Source organism: Pipistrellus hanaki (genome assembly GCF_964339955.1).
Source record: "Pipistrellus hanaki genome assembly, chromosome: 6".
In the NCBI taxonomy this organism is placed as follows: domain Eukaryota; kingdom Metazoa; phylum Chordata; class Mammalia; order Chiroptera; family Vespertilionidae; genus Pipistrellus; species Pipistrellus hanaki.
The window spans coordinates 84,022,129-84,039,783 of NC_140508.1; the positions used below are offsets into that span (position 1 = coordinate 84,022,129).

Here is a 17,655-nt window from a genome sequence, read left to right on the forward strand (position 1 = left end):
GCACACAGAGCACTTGAGCAAAGCCTGTAAGAGGGCAAAGCGAAAGGAAATAAAACCAGAAACGGGTTAGGGCCAGATTCTGATGGGCCTTGAATTCTACGCCAAGAAGCTTGAACTTAAATGCAGTAGAAAGCCATTGACCCATTTAAGAATTTTAAGCAGAAAAATTAACTTGATCCAAATTGTGCTTCTGAAAGACCATTCCAGCAGCTTGTGGGGGGGGGGGGGGTGGGTGGAGAAAGATGATAAATGTTTGCCAGGGAAACCAGCAAGGTGCCCTGGCAGGCTAGGAGAGTTGGGGGGAGGGGAAGGGGGGAGGAGGGAGCACATGGGAACAGGGAGGAACAGAAGAGCTAATTCCCAAGCTGAATCTGAGGTTGAGCGGGTGGGCACCCTGACTGACTGAATGAGAGGAGGGAGGGGGGCGGGAGAAAGGGGTGCCTCTAAGGAAGCCAGCTGGGGACCCAGGGGAGGGTCTGCTACAGAATTCGGGGCTCTTCCAGGCCCTACTTCAGGGACTGCATTAGGGGTGATTAATTCATGGCCAAGTTCCTTTCTGAGGAAGGTTACTACAGATACATCAGCATGACAGGTGGGGCGTGGGGGAAGAGGGCCCGGCGTGTTCGAGTCAGAGCTGAATATTAGATTCCAGTCACTGTTTGATTGATCTTTTAAGCAATTCTGGGATTCTGTCACTTAAAAACCAATAAATCTTTGAAGGCCTGGGGAAAGCAATGCAAAAGCAATAAATCTCTATTGTGGGGTATTAGAAATATAGGCCAAGCTGCCGACGTGGTCTGGCTGAGAGAGGAGGGTGTGGGAGCCCCACAGGGCATTTTCCCTCCCCACCTCTCCTCCCGGCCTCCGTGCCTGCTCACCCCACCAGACAGAGTCAGACCCAAGGGGCTCCCACGGGGCAGCAAGGGGCTGAGCAGGGACAGAGCCCTGCTTGCGAGGCCTGGGGGCTGGGGCTCAGCTATGATGCTGTTTGAGGATAGGCAGACCCCACTCAGAGAGACACATGCTGAGGTTCAAGTGAAGGCTGGCTCACACAACCCGGAACGGAGGGCGCTGAGGCATCCTTTCGCCTCCCCATCACTCCCAGCTGACTGCAGTTCCCTCACCAGCACCCCCACTGGATGATTACTCAGTCATCACAGAACCTTCTAGGGGAGCAATGAATGCCAAGGCAGGAAGTGGGGTCCATGTCCTGGCTGTACAGGTAACAAGCTTGGCGACCTTGGGCCAATCATTTAGCACCTTAGAATACAGCTTCCTCTTCAGAAATGGAGATGGTGTTTCCACCCTGCTCCACCCCGCTGAGCTCCTGGGTAAATGGCAATAGGATGGTACAATGAAATCAAAGGAACTATCAACTATAAAACAGGATTCCAGGCATCCTTGACCCCATGCACCAAGTAAGCTCTTCATGTGCTACAGTTATGGCCTTTGTTGTTTTCTCAATTCTCCTCTTCCCCGACCTGTGGACCCCACTGTGCTCATCCCTCCAGCCAGTCCTCTCCTCTCGACCAGCACAGTCCCTGTCCTCCCCGGCCTTGTCTTGCCGGTCCAGTTTCATCATCTTGTTTATTTGCCTGCTTAAGGCCCCTGCTCTCTGCCCCATTCCCAGGAACAACCACTGGATGCTGAGCCTCAGGAGGACAGGTGTGTGCCTGTCCTGTTTCCTGCTATAACCCACACACCTCCTGCTCCTGGGACACATCAAATGCCCCATTTGTTGAATGACCTGTGGGTCAACTGCCTCCAACGGGGCATCTTAGTGCCCTGACCTCGAGGTGAAAAAGAGCTAAGGGAAAGGAAATCTATTGTGATGGAGCCACTGCTGTCATTGCGGGCTGCCCTGAAAGGCTTGCTGGGTGGCACTGGTTAGTCTCTTGCCCTTTTTGTCAAATGCCCAAGCAACGGTCTGAAAATAGATCTGAAAAGGAATGTACATCCTCAGTGATGCAGAGCCTTGGGGAGAAATGCAGCCAGACCTCTCCACACACGAAGCATTGCCCCTTTGAGCAGTGACATTTATTTTCATTTTTTTCCCATGGTAATGTCACCAAAATATGTCATGCACTGCTTCCTCCTGGGGAGGTGCTAGGGCCTAGTGGAATGAGGGTTGGCTTAGGGTCAGTTCCCATAACTGCAGCATGGGGAGGCTGCTATTGCCATGTGGTGAGGATACAGTTTATCCACAGGGACAGGCACGCAGCAAGCTCTTGCTCATTCGATGAAAGCTAGCAGGTCCTTTGTGCTTGAACACACGGAACCTAATGCTACATTTTAGGTGGGTGAGCTGGGAGCAATGGATGAACAACCCTGGCCGTGAGAGCTGCAGCGTGCAGACCTCCTCATTTCTTGAGTCCCTGTGTCAGTTATAGAGAGTTCTCCTGTTTTTTTATTTGCTCCCTGCCAACTGCCATTTTTCACTGCTGCTGGGGACTTCCATTCCCGCCTCTCAATTTACTGTGGTCTTAGGATGCATGAGGTTACCAAACAGATGGGCATGCTAAGAGCATGCAGGCCCAGAGGAGAGTGCAGGGGGCTTCTCTCTGTGGGAACTGGAAAGACTTTTCCAGGAACATCTGTATGGGCTTCTCAGAGACCCCCTTTGCTGGTCTCTGGAGTCAGGCAGGCCTGGATCCTAGTCCCAGCTTCATCACTTGCAGGCTCTGAGACTGAACTTCAGCTCCCTCATTTCTAACAGAAAGATCCTGTCCTTAGGTTAGTCAAGGTTAAATTCTGGAACACAGTAATTGTTCAATAAAACATGGTGCTAATTCCTTTGATGAGTTTTCAGAGTTTCATGGACATATAATCTGATTTACCCTGAGGATGGGACTCTAGCCTCTGTACAAAATTTAACTTTATGCTGCTGGACCCATATTGCTTATTTCTCAGTACAATTTTAAAAAGAAGTTTTTCCAGAAACTTTGTGCTGGGAAGAAGTTAGGGATCTGAAGGAAAAAAGCGGAGGCTTTCCATCCCCACCATAAAACCAGGTCTCAAAAAGCTTTGGGAATTTAGGAAAAACTTTGGGAATTTGAATAGGAAGGAAGCAGGCAGCACTGTGACCTTGTGATAGGACGGATTTCTCAAAATCCACTTTGAACAGACCTTCCTAAGTTCCCAAGAGAAGCAGGAAAGCCAGCGAAGAAACTAACTCTGACAGCCTGCCTTGCTGTGGCTTACTTCCATATTTTATTTAGCCTCTGTGGAATCGTTACCTTTTGTACTTTCCAGATAAGCAAAACTCAGGCTCAGAGAGATTAAGTATCTTGTCCAAGGTTGCACAGCAGTGCCCTGAACCCAGGCTCCCTGTCACTAAGCTCCCATCCTTTCCATTGCCCCACAGAGAGGGCTGTGGGGAGGGGACTGAATCCACACCCACCAGGAAGCCATGGTGGGAGCCAGGAGGCCAGGCCCCTTGGTAGGTAGTATTGTGGGCTTGCAGAGTGTAAAAGTGCAGGGCGGGGGTCAGCTGCTAATGGATTGTGTGCTCTTTCCTGGGCCCTATTTTGCCGCCTGGAAAGCTTCCAAAAATTTTGAAACATGGCCAGTGCTGCTTCGTGAAAGAGGCAATCGCTGTGAAAGGGAGGCAGGCAAAGTGGCCGAAGTGCAACACGCGATTTAGCACCTGGAGGACCCACGTTCAGTCTCAGCATCCCTACTTACTGTCTGTGTGCTCATAGGAATTTCTGAGCCTGAGGATGAGGATGATACTATCTGAAAAGGAGGACAACAATATCTCGGTGTACAGACAGACTTGAATGACAACATTGCATGAAAGTAACAAGAATATAAAAAGCAAGTGACTCAGTAACTATTTATTTGGTGTAATGGCCACCGCCTGCCTGGGCTCACCACCGCCAGGACAGTCCAGCAACACCCTATGCCCAGGAGACAAGGCGAAAGTTCCCAGCTCAGGTGACCCACCAACACTGCACACGCCTGCTGCGAGGTCTGAAGATTCACCTGAGTTAGACCAGAACATTTTTCAAAGCCCACGGAATTGGGGGATGGGGACTTCCTAATTGCAGGCAGCTGATTAGACCTACTGCACTGCCCATGACTTCTGGGTAGCGCTGGGTCCAGGTGGGAAAACAGATAACTGGACCATCCCAATAGCCTCCTTCCCGACTGGTCTCCTCGTCTCCAGTTTCATAAAAGCCACACTGCAGATGGCTCCCCAGGGCTCCTCAGAGAAACCTGAGCATCTCAAACACGGCCCACCGCCACCCCCCATTGCCGCCTTCATCTTTATGCCGAAGCAGACAGAACCACTCCTGGCTGCTCCCAGGACAGCAGCTGCTTCTGTCCCCCAAGCCTTTGCTCACACTGAGTCCTCTTACCGCTTTGGCAAAATCTCACACAGCACTCAAGACCTAGCTCAGTGTCACCTCCTCTGGGAATTCACCCCTCCGAGCCCTCATCACGACCCAGGCACATCTCCATACGCATGCACTGTGTTGTAATTATGAGTTCCCGTGTCCGTCTCCCCAACGAGATCCTGGCTTTCTTCTTTCCACGAGTTACTTACGGCTAGCCCACTGCTGTTTCCTCAGCAGCCAGACAGACCCCGGCACAGAGGGAGTGCCCCATGCATACTTGTTGAACGGCTAAGTGAGTGAATAGTTTTTATCCCCCCATGGCCCTCCCCCTTCCTTCCGGGCATCTAAGGTGTTCAGTGCGTGCTTGTTGAGCTGGACTGAGCCCATTAGAAAGCTGATTCACCCAACACTCTGCTTGATTCCAGGGGACTGCAGTCCTTTTTCACTGAGCAGAGCTAGCAGGCCAGCTCAGAGCTGCTGCCCCTGTGCAAAGGGCAGCTGGTTTAAGAGAAATGCCTGCCTTCCTTGTAGCCACGCGCCAGGACCTCGCCCTGGGACAGCTCAGCCGCGGAGAGGCTTTCGTCGCCTGGGCCATGAGCATGCTCCTGACCCCCAGGGGCCTCTGGCAGAAATCAGCAGTCGGGTTCAGACTTCAAGCCCCAATGGGGGACCCTAGCAGGCTAAGGCCCCATGCTGGCCTGGCCCAGAGGTCCTGCCCCATTCATGTCTCTGAGCAGGCAGGCTTCAGAGTCCAGCAAGTCTGCCCGTTTGTCTATGAATGCCAGTCAGACATGGGAAGATATTCTGGGCAGGAGGCTGTCTCCAGGCTCCCAACCCACTAAATAAATGAACTGTCCATGTGTTCCAGAAGGTTCTCTCCCAGCCTCCCCAGGTCTGCCTCAGCATGCTCCATCAGAATCAGTTCCATTGTGCAGAGAGAGGCTCCTGGCTCAAGGGCCTGCTGACCTGGGTGTGGGCTGCTGGCCCTCCTCCTCCAGGGAGCCTGGCTCCTGGCCACTCCTGGCCCGGGCACTGATGGTGACATGCCTCAGTGGGAGGTGTGCCTGGTGCAGAGAAGGGAAGCTGTGAACTGGAGGCGAAGGCCCCTCCTACCTGACAGGAGCTCCGCGGGACTGAGCTGGCTTCAGCATCACCGTGATGGTTGTGTCTGTCTCGTTGAGTGGGGAGTCTGTGTCATACTCAGGCATCGATGGAGCTGGGCAGAGAACAGAGAGAGTGTGGAGCTCAGCACAGGTCCCAAGCCCCCCTCATGGGGGTGAAATCATAGACCACCCTGGCTGTGTAGCATTCATTCATTCATTCATTCACCCCAAGACACTCAGGATGACTGGAAGGAGGGCGTTTGGGAAGCTAGGTGAGAGTCACACGGCATCCCAGAATTTCAGCAAAGAAGGTCCTGACCTCCCACTCTCATGGTGCTGCAGAGCCGGGAAAAGGGTGGCAGAGATGTAGCCAGTAACCCCCTGGAACCAAAACGTCCCACATGAACAAACAGATAAATGCAGGAAATATATTTTCTCAAAAAGATATGAGCGCAGTCAACCTTGTTAAGCGCATTAAAAATGTAAATTACAATAGCGATGGGTGATTCTTTTTTTTTTTTTATCATGAAACCCTCCCTCTCTCATCCCCAACCCTTCAGGAGTGAAACTAACTCTGATCCCTGGGGGAGGTAGCCATTTGTAGTAAGAGCTATTAAAACTCACATTCTTTTTAATTCAGTATTTCAATTTCTGGAATTTAATCCCAGAGTTATAATCCAAACCGATGAATTAAACTTTATTCTGCAGCATGTTTATTGAAGCGTTATTTTATAAAATCATGGAAGTCCCAAATATATCTAACCACAGGGGAATGTTTAATTAAATTACGTCCATCGGCTTGACAGAACATTATAATGAAAGCAATGTAGCAACATGGAAAATGCTTATGGTATAAGCAGAAGTGGAAACATTAAGCGACCAAAACCACCATGGGTCTGTTATGCAAAATAAATGTGCGTGCGGCCAGAATGGCACAGACATTCTGAAACAATGTAAACTGTAGAACAGGCTCTCAGGTAATTCCCCCGAATGTTGACGGAGGGCGGAGGGGCCCTACTGGGGGCAGCAGGTGGAATCATGGACCACGGTGGCTTTGTAGCCTTCATTCATTCATCAGACATTTCCTGAAGACCTCTGCTGGGCCCTGCCGTGCTAAAAGGAACATTCCTGAAAACAAATCACATTTTTACAAAGCTAATGTGCATGAAGAAAATAAAGCACTACTTAATGCAACGGGGTAGTCTAATTTTTGGTGACTTGCACAGTATGCCCTCTGGTCTGATTAGTACAACGTTTTATGCGTTAGGAGGAATGTGGGTTGGGTTTTCTTTGTGAGACTACACAGGTAACCCAGGAGGGGCAGCCTCGTTTTGATCTCCAGTACTGCACGGCCACCGCTGGGTCTGGCCTTTCTGTCACTCCCAGGGAAAGGAGGCATTGGGGAGAAACAGAGCAGCACCCCACTTTCCGAGAGCGGTACCTGAGATTTTGGTGGCGATCCTTGTGGTGACGGGGGGCCCGAAGCCCTTCGCTGTGCTGGCCTTGATGGTGAAGGAGTAGGTGGTCCCCGGGTACAGACCCACAAAGAGGTGGTGGGTCTCATTCCGCAGCTTGAACACCTTCCCCCTCTGGCTGGAGAGGTCGGCGCTCGGGTCCAGGGAGCCAACAGCCTTGTAGTTGATCTGCAGGCAAGCAAGCAAGCAAACGCGTTAACAACTGGCTCGGAGGCTGGAAGGTGCTCAGGTGGAGGGACCTCCGGGAGGGAAGGAGAAGGCACGCGGCTTGGTCCGTAAGTCCCAATGCTGCTGTCCACCTTACAGGTTACCCAGCCTGGAAACCAGCCGCTGCGGGCACTCTGCACCACCGCTGCCCCACAGAGACACAACCACGTCATAGACATGCCCTTTCACTTCCTAGTGGCCACTTTGAAATACAAATAAAGTAAAAAACTTACATATATCTTGTCAAACCTAATATATGGAAAATATTTCAATCTGTAATTTATAGAGTTCCTGAGATACTTTATACTCCTATTTTATAATATGAATACATTTAGTCTAGATGTATTCCCATGAAGTCTAGCCATCTCATATGCAGTTTTCCCGTGTCCCCTCTTCATTGGTACTGACACATTTCACAAGTGTAGTGGTCCTGCGTGGCTAGTGGCCACCACATTGGACAGACTATCTGTGAGAGAGAAGTATTCAAAAAAGAATTATCTGGAAAGATAAAAAATGCAAAGACCTGAGAACCGAGGAAAGCCCAGTGTGACTGCAGAGTGGTGAGCAAATGGGGGAGGTGAGGGTTCAGGGCTCGAATGGACTCCAGGTGTCCCCAATGGCAGGAGGAGGAACAGGTTCAGAGAACTCTGCCTGCAGCTGGGCACCCCAGACCACAGGAGGGTAAGGCACACATATGCATCCTTTTGAAATCTCTCCCTATCCCCCTGGCTGGGCTGGTGGCAACTGCATTGATATACAAGTACTGGGAGGTAAAACTCATGCCTTATTTACTAGCCAATTCCTTTTCTGCCCTCCAAATTTAATCCAGAAGCAACTCAATTTCCACCGAGCTGTCAATATAATCTACCGTGTTCCCTGCTCTCCTAACCTTTCCTGGTATTACAGGATCCTCACTTACTTGTAATGAAACACCATGAATAAATCAATGTATGTTAATATAGCGTGTCTTCAATTTTTTATGGAGGGCCTCACCAAGCCGAATCCCCACTGCTTTGTCAGAAACCGTCTTTGAAAAATTTAACCTGCAAGTTTTATGAACCTGCAGCTTGTGGGGGGCTGAGGCTGGGGAGGGAAAGGAGGAAGGTGAGAAAAATGGAATGGGATGGAGCTATGGCCATAAAACACATGATGCAATGTGACTCTTCATTTGGAAGAGGAGAAAGAGAGGGATTTGTTGGAACAGCAACCATAAAATAAAGGGTGAGTTGGGGAAAGGTGCTGAGCTGCAGGTCCACACGGACTCCAGGGACTGGGCTCTGGTTGCAACAAGGTGATCCAGGCCACCCAGTCTCTTCGGGTCTCCATCAGTGGGACCCCTAGGCAGGAGCCAGAGTGGGGACTTCAAAATGAGAATCCAATCACACCATCCCTTAGAATCGATAGCCCTCCAGACTCAGACCTCATTGCTGTCCCATGGTCTTCATCAGCTCACGCCATGAGTTGGTCTCTCTTGGGCTCCCTCTTGCCACCTAGGCCTTAGTACAGTGTCTAAAACGAGCCATGGTCCTTTCTGCTCCAGAACCTCTGTACAAGCTCTTCTGTCAGCACAAAACACTGTTTTCCTTCCCATGCCCCCTCCTCACCTAGTTAATGACTCCTCATCCTTAGATCTTACTTGAAATGACACTTGTCATGAGCACCTTCCCTGACTCCCACATCCTCCAAGTACCCAGAGTCACAACTCTCCTCTTTGAACTGTGAATTTTACATTTAGTCATGCAATGATTTCATTGTGAGTCCCTTTCCCACTATCTTTGGCTGCTAGACACAACAATGGCAGAATTAAGTCACTGCGACTGAGATCCCGTGGCTCACACAATCGTGAATATTTTCTCTCTGGTCCTGTGTAGAAAGTGGTAGATGACTCCTGTATTAGACTTTAAGCTCAAGGAAGGCAAATATCTTATCTGGTTTTTGTTACACATTTCTTCCTTTTGCATGGGTAAGTGAATGATCAAACTAGCTATGTGGCTTGAACCATTTGCTTAACCTCTCTCTCTGAGTCTTGGGTTCTTCAAGGGTTAAATAATAATTTTAATGCAACTTTAGCCTTTGCATCAAGGCTCCATCAACAGAGCAAAGAACAAGTAGCCCTTCTACCCTGAACTGAAGAGGCAGGGACAAGAGAGGCAGGGAGAACAGAAGGAAACCATTTCCTTTGAAGAGCCCTGACAGGAAGAACTTGAACATGCTGTGCTCCAGGCACTGGGCTCAGTACAGCATAAGACCCTATAGTCCCATGTTCAGATAGAGCACCCGTATGACAAGACTCGGGTTCTGAGGATGAGATGGTGCATGGGAGTTAAGGGAAGATAGGAGATAAGGATGAGGGATGCAGCCAGGACTCAGAAGCATCTAGCTGATCAGAAGATGCAATCAAGACAAAAACACCATTAGAAGCACTTGCTATGTGCGAAGCACTTGCTATTGTGAGAGGGGGTTTGCATAAAAATCGCCTTGTTTAAGCCTCAAAAAATGGTATGAATTCTTTATAGTTATTCCCATTCCTCTGCTGAGGAAGCTGAGGCCAAGAGGTGACATGCGCCACACGGGAGCAGAGGTGAGGGCGGCTATGTGTGTGATTGTGTGGCTGCTGGAAGAATGCAGGGAAAGCCACAGCTCATGAAGCGTTCTCTGCTGTCTCAACTTCACCATAGTAGGTGCCGTGATGTGACAAAAGCTTGGATAAGTCTATTCACACACCCAGGGATGCCTTGGGAGGACCAGAGGGCTGTAAAAAGGGCTCCCTCCCAAATAGATGACCCCACATTGAGGAAACACATATAGTATCAGTTGTCATGTAAAATGGGTCACAACCTGCCCACCTAAGCTTGACTTTCCAGAAATAACCTCTATAGCTTTTACTATATCCATGGTGTCTTCAACCTAAACCCTTTGGGGGAGAGGGGAGTCAGCACCTTAAGTTATCCATCCGCCTGCTCTCAAATTTCTCCAAATGGCTTCCAACTCAGAATCTGGAATTCTCAAAACAGTAGAGTATTAATAAGACTATATGTAAAATAGATCAACATGGGTAGTTCATTGTATAAAGAGTTAAATTCATTTACTTTTCTGTAAACTCAAAACACTGGTTAAAATATTTACTTTCTATTATGTTGATCTACAGTGCAGGGATGGTCTTTGCCATCTTGGTGACCTCCAAGGCAAACGTACAAAAGGAGACCAGTTCAAGGTAATCTCTGCTTGACAGAAGCGTAGTGTTGACTCATTGATTTCCTAGCAATTTTAAAATGACATGGGAACACATTCCTTCTCAAGAACAGTGAGAATGCACAGATGTCCACAATGCACAAGTCCGTGACTTCTTGCCCAGGGGCCCTCATTCTTCTTAGAGAGCCTTGAACTATGATAACAGCATGACAAAAAGATGATGACTGACATGCGGACTGCTGTGCCTGAGGTTTCCAGTACTATGGAGCCAGTGAGAGTGCAGGGACCTGCCACTTTTGTGCCCAGGCAGCTAATGTTTTTGTTCTATTGAGATGAATTCATTCTCTCAGCCAACAGATGTTCATTGAGAACCCACTCTGTATAAGACTCTGGTCGGGGCTCTGAAGAAACATCGGTGAAGAAATCCCTGATCCTGACAGGATTGATTGCAGGGAACGAACTCTTTTTGGGAACACAGATCTGGGAGCAACTGGTTCTGCCAGGCAGAGTAAGGACAGCTTCCCAAAGAAGCTGCCAGAGAGCAGGGCTGGGCCAGAGGTCCTCAACCGGACTCCAGAGCATAGAATGGCCCAGGGTCTTTCTAAAAAGCACCAATGCCTGACCCCACCCCAGACTAATTGAATCCATGCTGTGGATACACATGCTTGGGCATTGGCACATGTTGAAGCTCTCCAGGAGATCTGATTGGACAGCCATGGCTGAGAGTACTGGAGCTGAGTCCTATGGCATGAAGGGGCTAAGCTAAACTACAAAAGGCAGCACATGCCAGTGAAAACTTTCCTCACCGTTCAGTTCAAGTATAATGGCTGTAGGCAGGATGAATCTGGAGTTGGTGGGTGAAACAATATTCCCATGGCTTTATCTTCCCCAGATTTCCTAGGTACTGTTGTGGTTCCATCATAAAACCACAAATTCTTTAGCATTTCCCAGAAGGAAGGTCCTAATTCCTCTCCTTGAGTGTGGGCTCTCTTTGAATTAACAGTGTAAAAGTGGAGAGACCTGGCAGACAGGACCTTAACCAAGTGTTCAAGGTCAACACTGTCAATGATAAATCAGGATGAGATTAAGGGCCCCCTCGCATGATGTGATGAGATGGGTATATACCTTTTGTGGTCTTTTTTTTTCTTCCTTCTTTTTCCCCCAGACTCTCCATTAATGAGAAAGCATCAGTCAAACACTGAGTACTCTCAGAAAATGTCAAAGTCATGAAAACAAGGAGAGATTGAGAAACTGTCACCGATTGAAGGAGAATGAGGAGACATGACACCCAAATGCTATGCAGGAACCTAGAAGGGAGAATAAAAATAGACCATCTGCAGGAAAACATAGGAGATCAAGAAAAAGCAAAACGGAACAACAAAAATGTACGGATGTTTAGTTCATCATAATGCAGACATAAATTCTCCATTTTTGACACATATGCTCTGACTCTGTGAGATGCTAGCATTCAGCAAAGTTGTGGGAAGGGTAGAGAACTCTCTGCATTATTTTCGCAACTTTTCTGTACATTCAGAACTATTTCAAAAGAAAACATTTAAGAAACAACAACAAAAAGGTGGCCTGCTGGTTTTGGCACTTGTGAGGTCTTTGTGGCTGCAGAATAGAATCTACAACAGCTTCTCCTTGAGCTCTTGACTTGTGCTGAGCACTGGGGAGCCTATAGAAACTTCCAGTACAGTGAGGGAGCCAGGGGGGCCCCAGGGATGAAGGACTACTGCTCTAAACGGAGGGGAAGTGATTCTGGGAGCATATAATAGAGAAGACCTCTGGGGCCAGGAAGTCACCAGATGAAGGAGGTGGGAGAGAGTAATGGGAAACGGAGAGCGAAGCAAGAGGAAGTTTGAGAGATGCCATTGAGTGGGATGACTACTGGGTTCTGTGATCCTTTTGTACAACCAAAACAGTCCCCCCTCCAACCCAGTCCCCTACACTTCCGTGAGCTGAGAGGGTCTTTGTGAGAACAAAAAGATGTCTTTCTTGTGTCTCATCATATTCTTCCTGTCAGACACAGCCCAGAGCTCAGTTCATTCCCTCCTTTGGCGCTATGTTTCTGTGTGTGCAACAGTATGTGGCAGCACTATATTGAAGCCAGGTCAGGAAAGGCTTTGTGTGAGTACTCAAGGGCTTGGATTTTATCATGAGGATAATATGGAACTAGAGGGAAGGTGGGTTATCTACAGGGTGCAGGGTCATTCCTGGATTCCGCATCAGAGCTACTGAAATTGTGGCCTGGAGACAAGAGGGCATTGGTGTTGGAGGTGCTCACTGAATGCATCCCAGATATACTGACCAAAGTGTTGGGGTAAGGGACAGGACTCAGATCTGCAGGTGATTCTCATGCATGTCAAATTTCAAGATGTGCATTCTCTGGCAAAAGGGATGGAGAATTAAATTGACCAGAAGAACAGAACCACTTTGGAAGGTCTGGCTCTCACCCAGAGGGCAGGTGGCAGTACGGGCCTGGCTCAGACTGGAAGCTGAGGGGATGGAGAGAAGGAAGTAGACTTGAGAGCTATTGAGTCCTGGGTAGTGAGGGACGAGGTCCTTAGAGATGTAAGAATAAGAGATAGCCAACACATGGCACCAGGCCTCGGGAAATGAGCCTTCTACCGGAAACTCTGTGAATGTGCAGGAGCTGGATCCTCCTGATGACGCTGGCCTTCAGGAATGAGAAGAGTTGGGGAGGGAAGACCATTGGATATCAGCCTTGCAGAACTGTGTGGAAGCCCAGATTCTCCATTTTCCAAGAGATGAGTGATTCTCACAAGCCAAAGCGCCCTATTAACAACTGGATGAGGAGCACACCCCTGGGCAGGGCTGCCAGGCTTCTTGGTTTTCCAAGCTGAGCTCCAGAGTCAGACTCCGACTCTTGGTTGGCTGTGTCAGGACTGCCTGGGCTATGCCTCTTGCCCAGGGCTGCCAGCACAGGGGACAATGCTGGCAATCTGCCCAGCATGAGAGCCCTGCTACCACTCACAGGGATCTGAGGTCCTCAGGGATCAAAGAGGCATTGCAGAAGGGAAATGCGCTTGTTAGCCCACCATGGCTTTTGCAGATTCCCAGTCAACCATAATGTCTGACTTCAGCTGGTTTCCTGGTGGCTTTGGGATCAAACACCAGGAGAAAGCAAGCTCGGAATCCAGCTGGCCCAGGGTCATTCCTATTCACCATCTATCAACCAAAACTGCAAGGTTGGCAGTAGGTGGTAATAACAATTAACATATATTGAGTGCTGATCATGGACCCACTTTTCCCCTAAATCACCACCCTGCCCCAGCTCTCAGACAGACTTTGGGGGCAAGGGGGGGTGGTTTCCTCCTGTTAATACACATCCCCCCCGCTCTGGGCTACTGTCAGTCTACTCCCCCCACCCCCTCCCTCTGGCTCATGGGAGGGATATTCTGACAGTTTCCCTCTTTCAAACTGCTCTGAACTTCAAAGACACAGTCAGGTTCCCATAATAGGGCCACCATCAACTCTGATGGCTCTAAGCTGTCTCTCCCTAAAATGTCATAATGCAGCTTAATAACACGAAGCTTAATCCTCCTCTCAGCTTTCAATCTCATGATGGGGTGTCCGGGGTGCGATGATTCTGTTATTTTCACAGAAACGTTCTTGCTTAACGAGTCTGTCTGTGACATTCCCCATTGCTTACAGTCTGCACTGCCATATTTCTTGGGTTTCTAAAACGTGAGCAGCTTGCCTTCCAACGTCACACTCAGCTGATTTCTGTTCTGCCGAGTTTAACCCAGTTTCATTGCTAAGTTGCGTGACCAATTCCTCTCCGGTTGGCTTTGGGTGTGGGATGCAGGAGAAGTCAGATAATCCCTTGACCCTGCTCCCTGGAACCTGGCAGCCTGCCAGCGGCCTTTCTGGCAGAGACAGCCTGGGAAATCCTTCATGGAGGGCAGGGCCTGGATTCTATTTATTCATCGCTCTCACTGCCAGCTCCTAGGCTTGGCACGGAGAAGTCAGTGAGGTTTACTGAATAAATGAGGATTAGGAATGAACATGTAACAAACACAGAGTGTGGTGCAGCTGGGTTTGCAATGAAGTCATTTTGATGCCAAAGTCCAGCTTTCCCCACCCTGCCCGTCACTGCCCTTTGCACACGTCCCCATGTGACCAGTTGCCAGCGGGGAGGACTGGCCGTGGGTGTCTGCAGCTGTCAGAACACAAGGTTTGTGGCGGATCTGTCTGGGTGGCCAACCCCAGGGAAGACTTGAGAAGCATTCCTGGCAGCTGAACTGATGCTCATTTGGTAGATAGCCGGAACTCCGTTAAATGATCTATTTAATCGTTAGCGAGACCCCAGCTGGCAAAGCTCTTGTCCTCTGGGGTCTGAGTTTCCAAACCTGTAAAGTGGAAAGACCCTTCAGTGCGTTTCCATTTTTGGTGGTTTTTCAAAATGGCCACAAAGCCTTTGACACTTTTCCCATGAAGAGGTGAAGCTTACTAACTAGTATGTCCCTTTCTGGAGTCTAGGGGGACTATGGCTGTTTTGAGCAAAAGAATGTGGAGGAAGTGTTACCTCTGAGATTAGGTTGCAAAAGGCAATGCAGCTCCTGACCTGTCCACAAGGGGCACTCACGTCTACAGCATCAAAGCTGCAGTGTAAGAAGTTCCACCCCCTTAGGCCACCATACTGTGAGGAAGCACAGGGCATGTGAAGAGGCCATGCGTAGATGCTCTGGTTGACAGCCCTAGGTGCATCCAGTCTGGGCCATATCTGTCCAGGTAAGTGAGCAAGCCTGCAGATGATTCTGGTTCTCAGCTGTCTTATCATTCCTGGCCATTTGAAATTTTGTAGCTGAGTCCGTGGGCATCATGGGGCTGAAACAGCCTTCCTTGCTATGTCCTTTCAAATTCCTGACCCTCAGAATCTGTTGAGCACAATGAAAATGTGGCTTAATGCTACTAACTCTTGGAATGGTGTTACATGGCAATGATAATCAGAACACCATTTGTCCACTATACTGGAGTGTTTCACTAAGAGCATGAATACCATTTTATTCACATTTGTATCATAACAAGGAGCCATAATAGAAGCTGGATAAATCTATAGTACCTTCTTAACCAAGTGATCAAAGTTAACTTCTGAGTAATGCATATCACTTGTGTGGTATTTTTGCCAAAAATGCATAAACTAAATTAAAGTCTATAAAACACACCAGAATAGAACAAAAGAAACCATTATCTTCAAGAGTGCCGAGGACTGGAAAGACAAAGAAAGACTGTGCACTGGCCCAGATTAGGGGAGATAGAAGAGAAAAAACAACGGCAATGGAGGGTGCTAGACGGAATTGTGAACTGGAAAAAGGACATAATGGGGAAACAAGTGAAATTCAGATAAGGTCTGTAGACTATAATGTTCATCATATTGTAGTTTATAATACTGATCACTATTTCTTTCCTGGTTTTAATCATTTCACTATGGTCATATATAATGCTAACATTAAGGGAAGCTGAGTGATAAGAATATAGGAACTCTGTACTTTCTCCAAGTTAAAAAAATATTTTTAAACTCCAAGTGATAAGTATATAGGAACTCTGTACTTTCTCCAAGTTAAAAAAATATTTTTAAATATTTTTAAAAGGAAGACAAAAGAAAAGTGTGCTAACCTGTGGAACCACAGGTCAGAAGCCAAAGGCTCAACCCTCTACTTTCGACCACCTTGTAAAATTTGTTACAATTAGAGTTAACACTTATTGCCACTTAATGTTTGCCAAGCAAGAGCCATGCCAAACACATTCCTGCATCACTCACTATCCTCACAAATTTATGAGACTAGTACCATTTTTATTCCCATTTTACAGGCAAAGAAACTGAGGTTTAGAGAGAAGAGGTACATTTCCTGGGTTCTCACATCAAGAAGGAGGCAGGGCACCCAGGCATTGTCAATCTAGAATCCACCTGCTAACCTCAGGGCTCTGCTGTCATCATACAGAGTGGCCAGTCTGGTTTCCAGGGGCTGGGAGGCCAGAAACTCTGCCGTGAGAACCCATTAGTGGAAGAGGCATGCCTAGTGCGGAGGGATGGGGAGAGCTCCTGGGGAGAGGCTTGGGGATAGAGGACCAAAGCTAGGGAAGACTGGGGTAGATATAAATTTCGAGAGTAGAGGGGGACGAGGAGCCCTGCCTCAGGAGGCGCTTCCCAGGTCCCCAGGGGGTCTGTCCTGCCAGCCTGGAGCGCCTGCCTCCCACCAAAAGGCTCAGGCAGGGGCAGACGCCAAGCCCTTCGGAGGAGGCATCCATTGGTCACATAATCACAGATTCCGGTCAGCCAGGGGTGAAGTCTGAGGTTCCACTGTTGCATTTTTCCCTTTATTCTGTAATTTTCTCCTGAAATTAAAATAGAATTGATTTCCTCCACCCCCTTTCCTTAGGTTAGGCATTAGGAAAGACATCAGAGATGGGCGTATTGGAGATTTGGACATTAATTCAGACCAGCAGAGCACATTTGCGAGATGGTTTTGTAGCCCCTGTTGTTAGGGGAAGGCTTTGTGAGAGCCTGCGCTTTGGCTGTATCTCCTCCTCCCCACAAGAAAGGAGAGGTTTTGTTTTCTCCCTTCCTGGGTAAAATGGGCATTTTTTCTCATCCTCTCTTTGAGGATCTCAGGTGAGAGGCTTTCTCTTTTTTCTAATCTTGCCCCGGTGACATTTCCCCAGAAACAGACACACAGCAGGTGACATTGCTATTTAGGGAACTGTCATTTCTGGGAAAATTGTTCATCAGGAGGCTCATACCCTCCTATCTGCAGTGACCACAGCCCTCGGCTGGCTGGGTCCAGAATGGAACCTCACAGGCTGGAGGGAGCTTCTTCAATTACAAAGCACTCAGGAGAAACCAGGGCTCAGAGAGATCAAGAGGCATGCCTAAGGTCACACAGGAAGTGGATTTTCTCTAAGGAGACAGTTGTGGGATAACGAAACAGCCTGGAAAGGAGTCAGAAAGTCAGCTCAAAACTCTGGGGAGAGTGGGTATGTATGGGGGGGGGCAATGGTAAAATATGTACACAGATAATAATTTAATAAAAATAAATACATAAATAAAGTAACAATACAAAACAACTACAACTGGCTTAAAAAAAAAGAAAAAAGAAAGAAGTCAGCTCCAGCACAAATCCCGATTAGCAGATGTTTGTCTAGAGCAGTGCTGCCCCCTAGAAATGTGAGCCACATTGAAAAGTTTTTAATTTTTTAGGAGTCTCAGGGAAAAAAAAAAAAAAAAAAGCCATGGCCTGTATGGCTCAGTAGGTTGGGTGCAGTCCCTCCCACTGAAAAGTGGCTGTTTAGATTCCTGGTTAGGGCAGATGT

At 48.4% G+C, this 17,655-nt stretch overlaps 1 protein-coding gene across 18 annotated transcripts in view; it reads right to left on the minus strand.

Moving 5' to 3' along the window:
* The window catches only part of PTPRT (protein tyrosine phosphatase receptor type T), an 856,519-nt gene that overhangs the window by 212,870 nt on the left and 625,994 nt on the right, over window positions 1-17,655 (minus strand). For all 18 annotated transcript variants that reach the window (XM_084887522.1, XM_084887521.1, XM_084887516.1 and 15 more), the window contains 2 exons: window positions 6,885-7,086; window positions 5,454-5,556 (listed from right to left, as the gene is read on the minus strand). In XM_084887522.1, coding sequence (XP_084743648.1) covers window positions 5,454-5,556; window positions 6,885-7,086 — 305 coding nt within the window. The remainder of the gene's footprint in view (window positions 1-5,453; window positions 5,557-6,884; window positions 7,087-17,655) is intronic.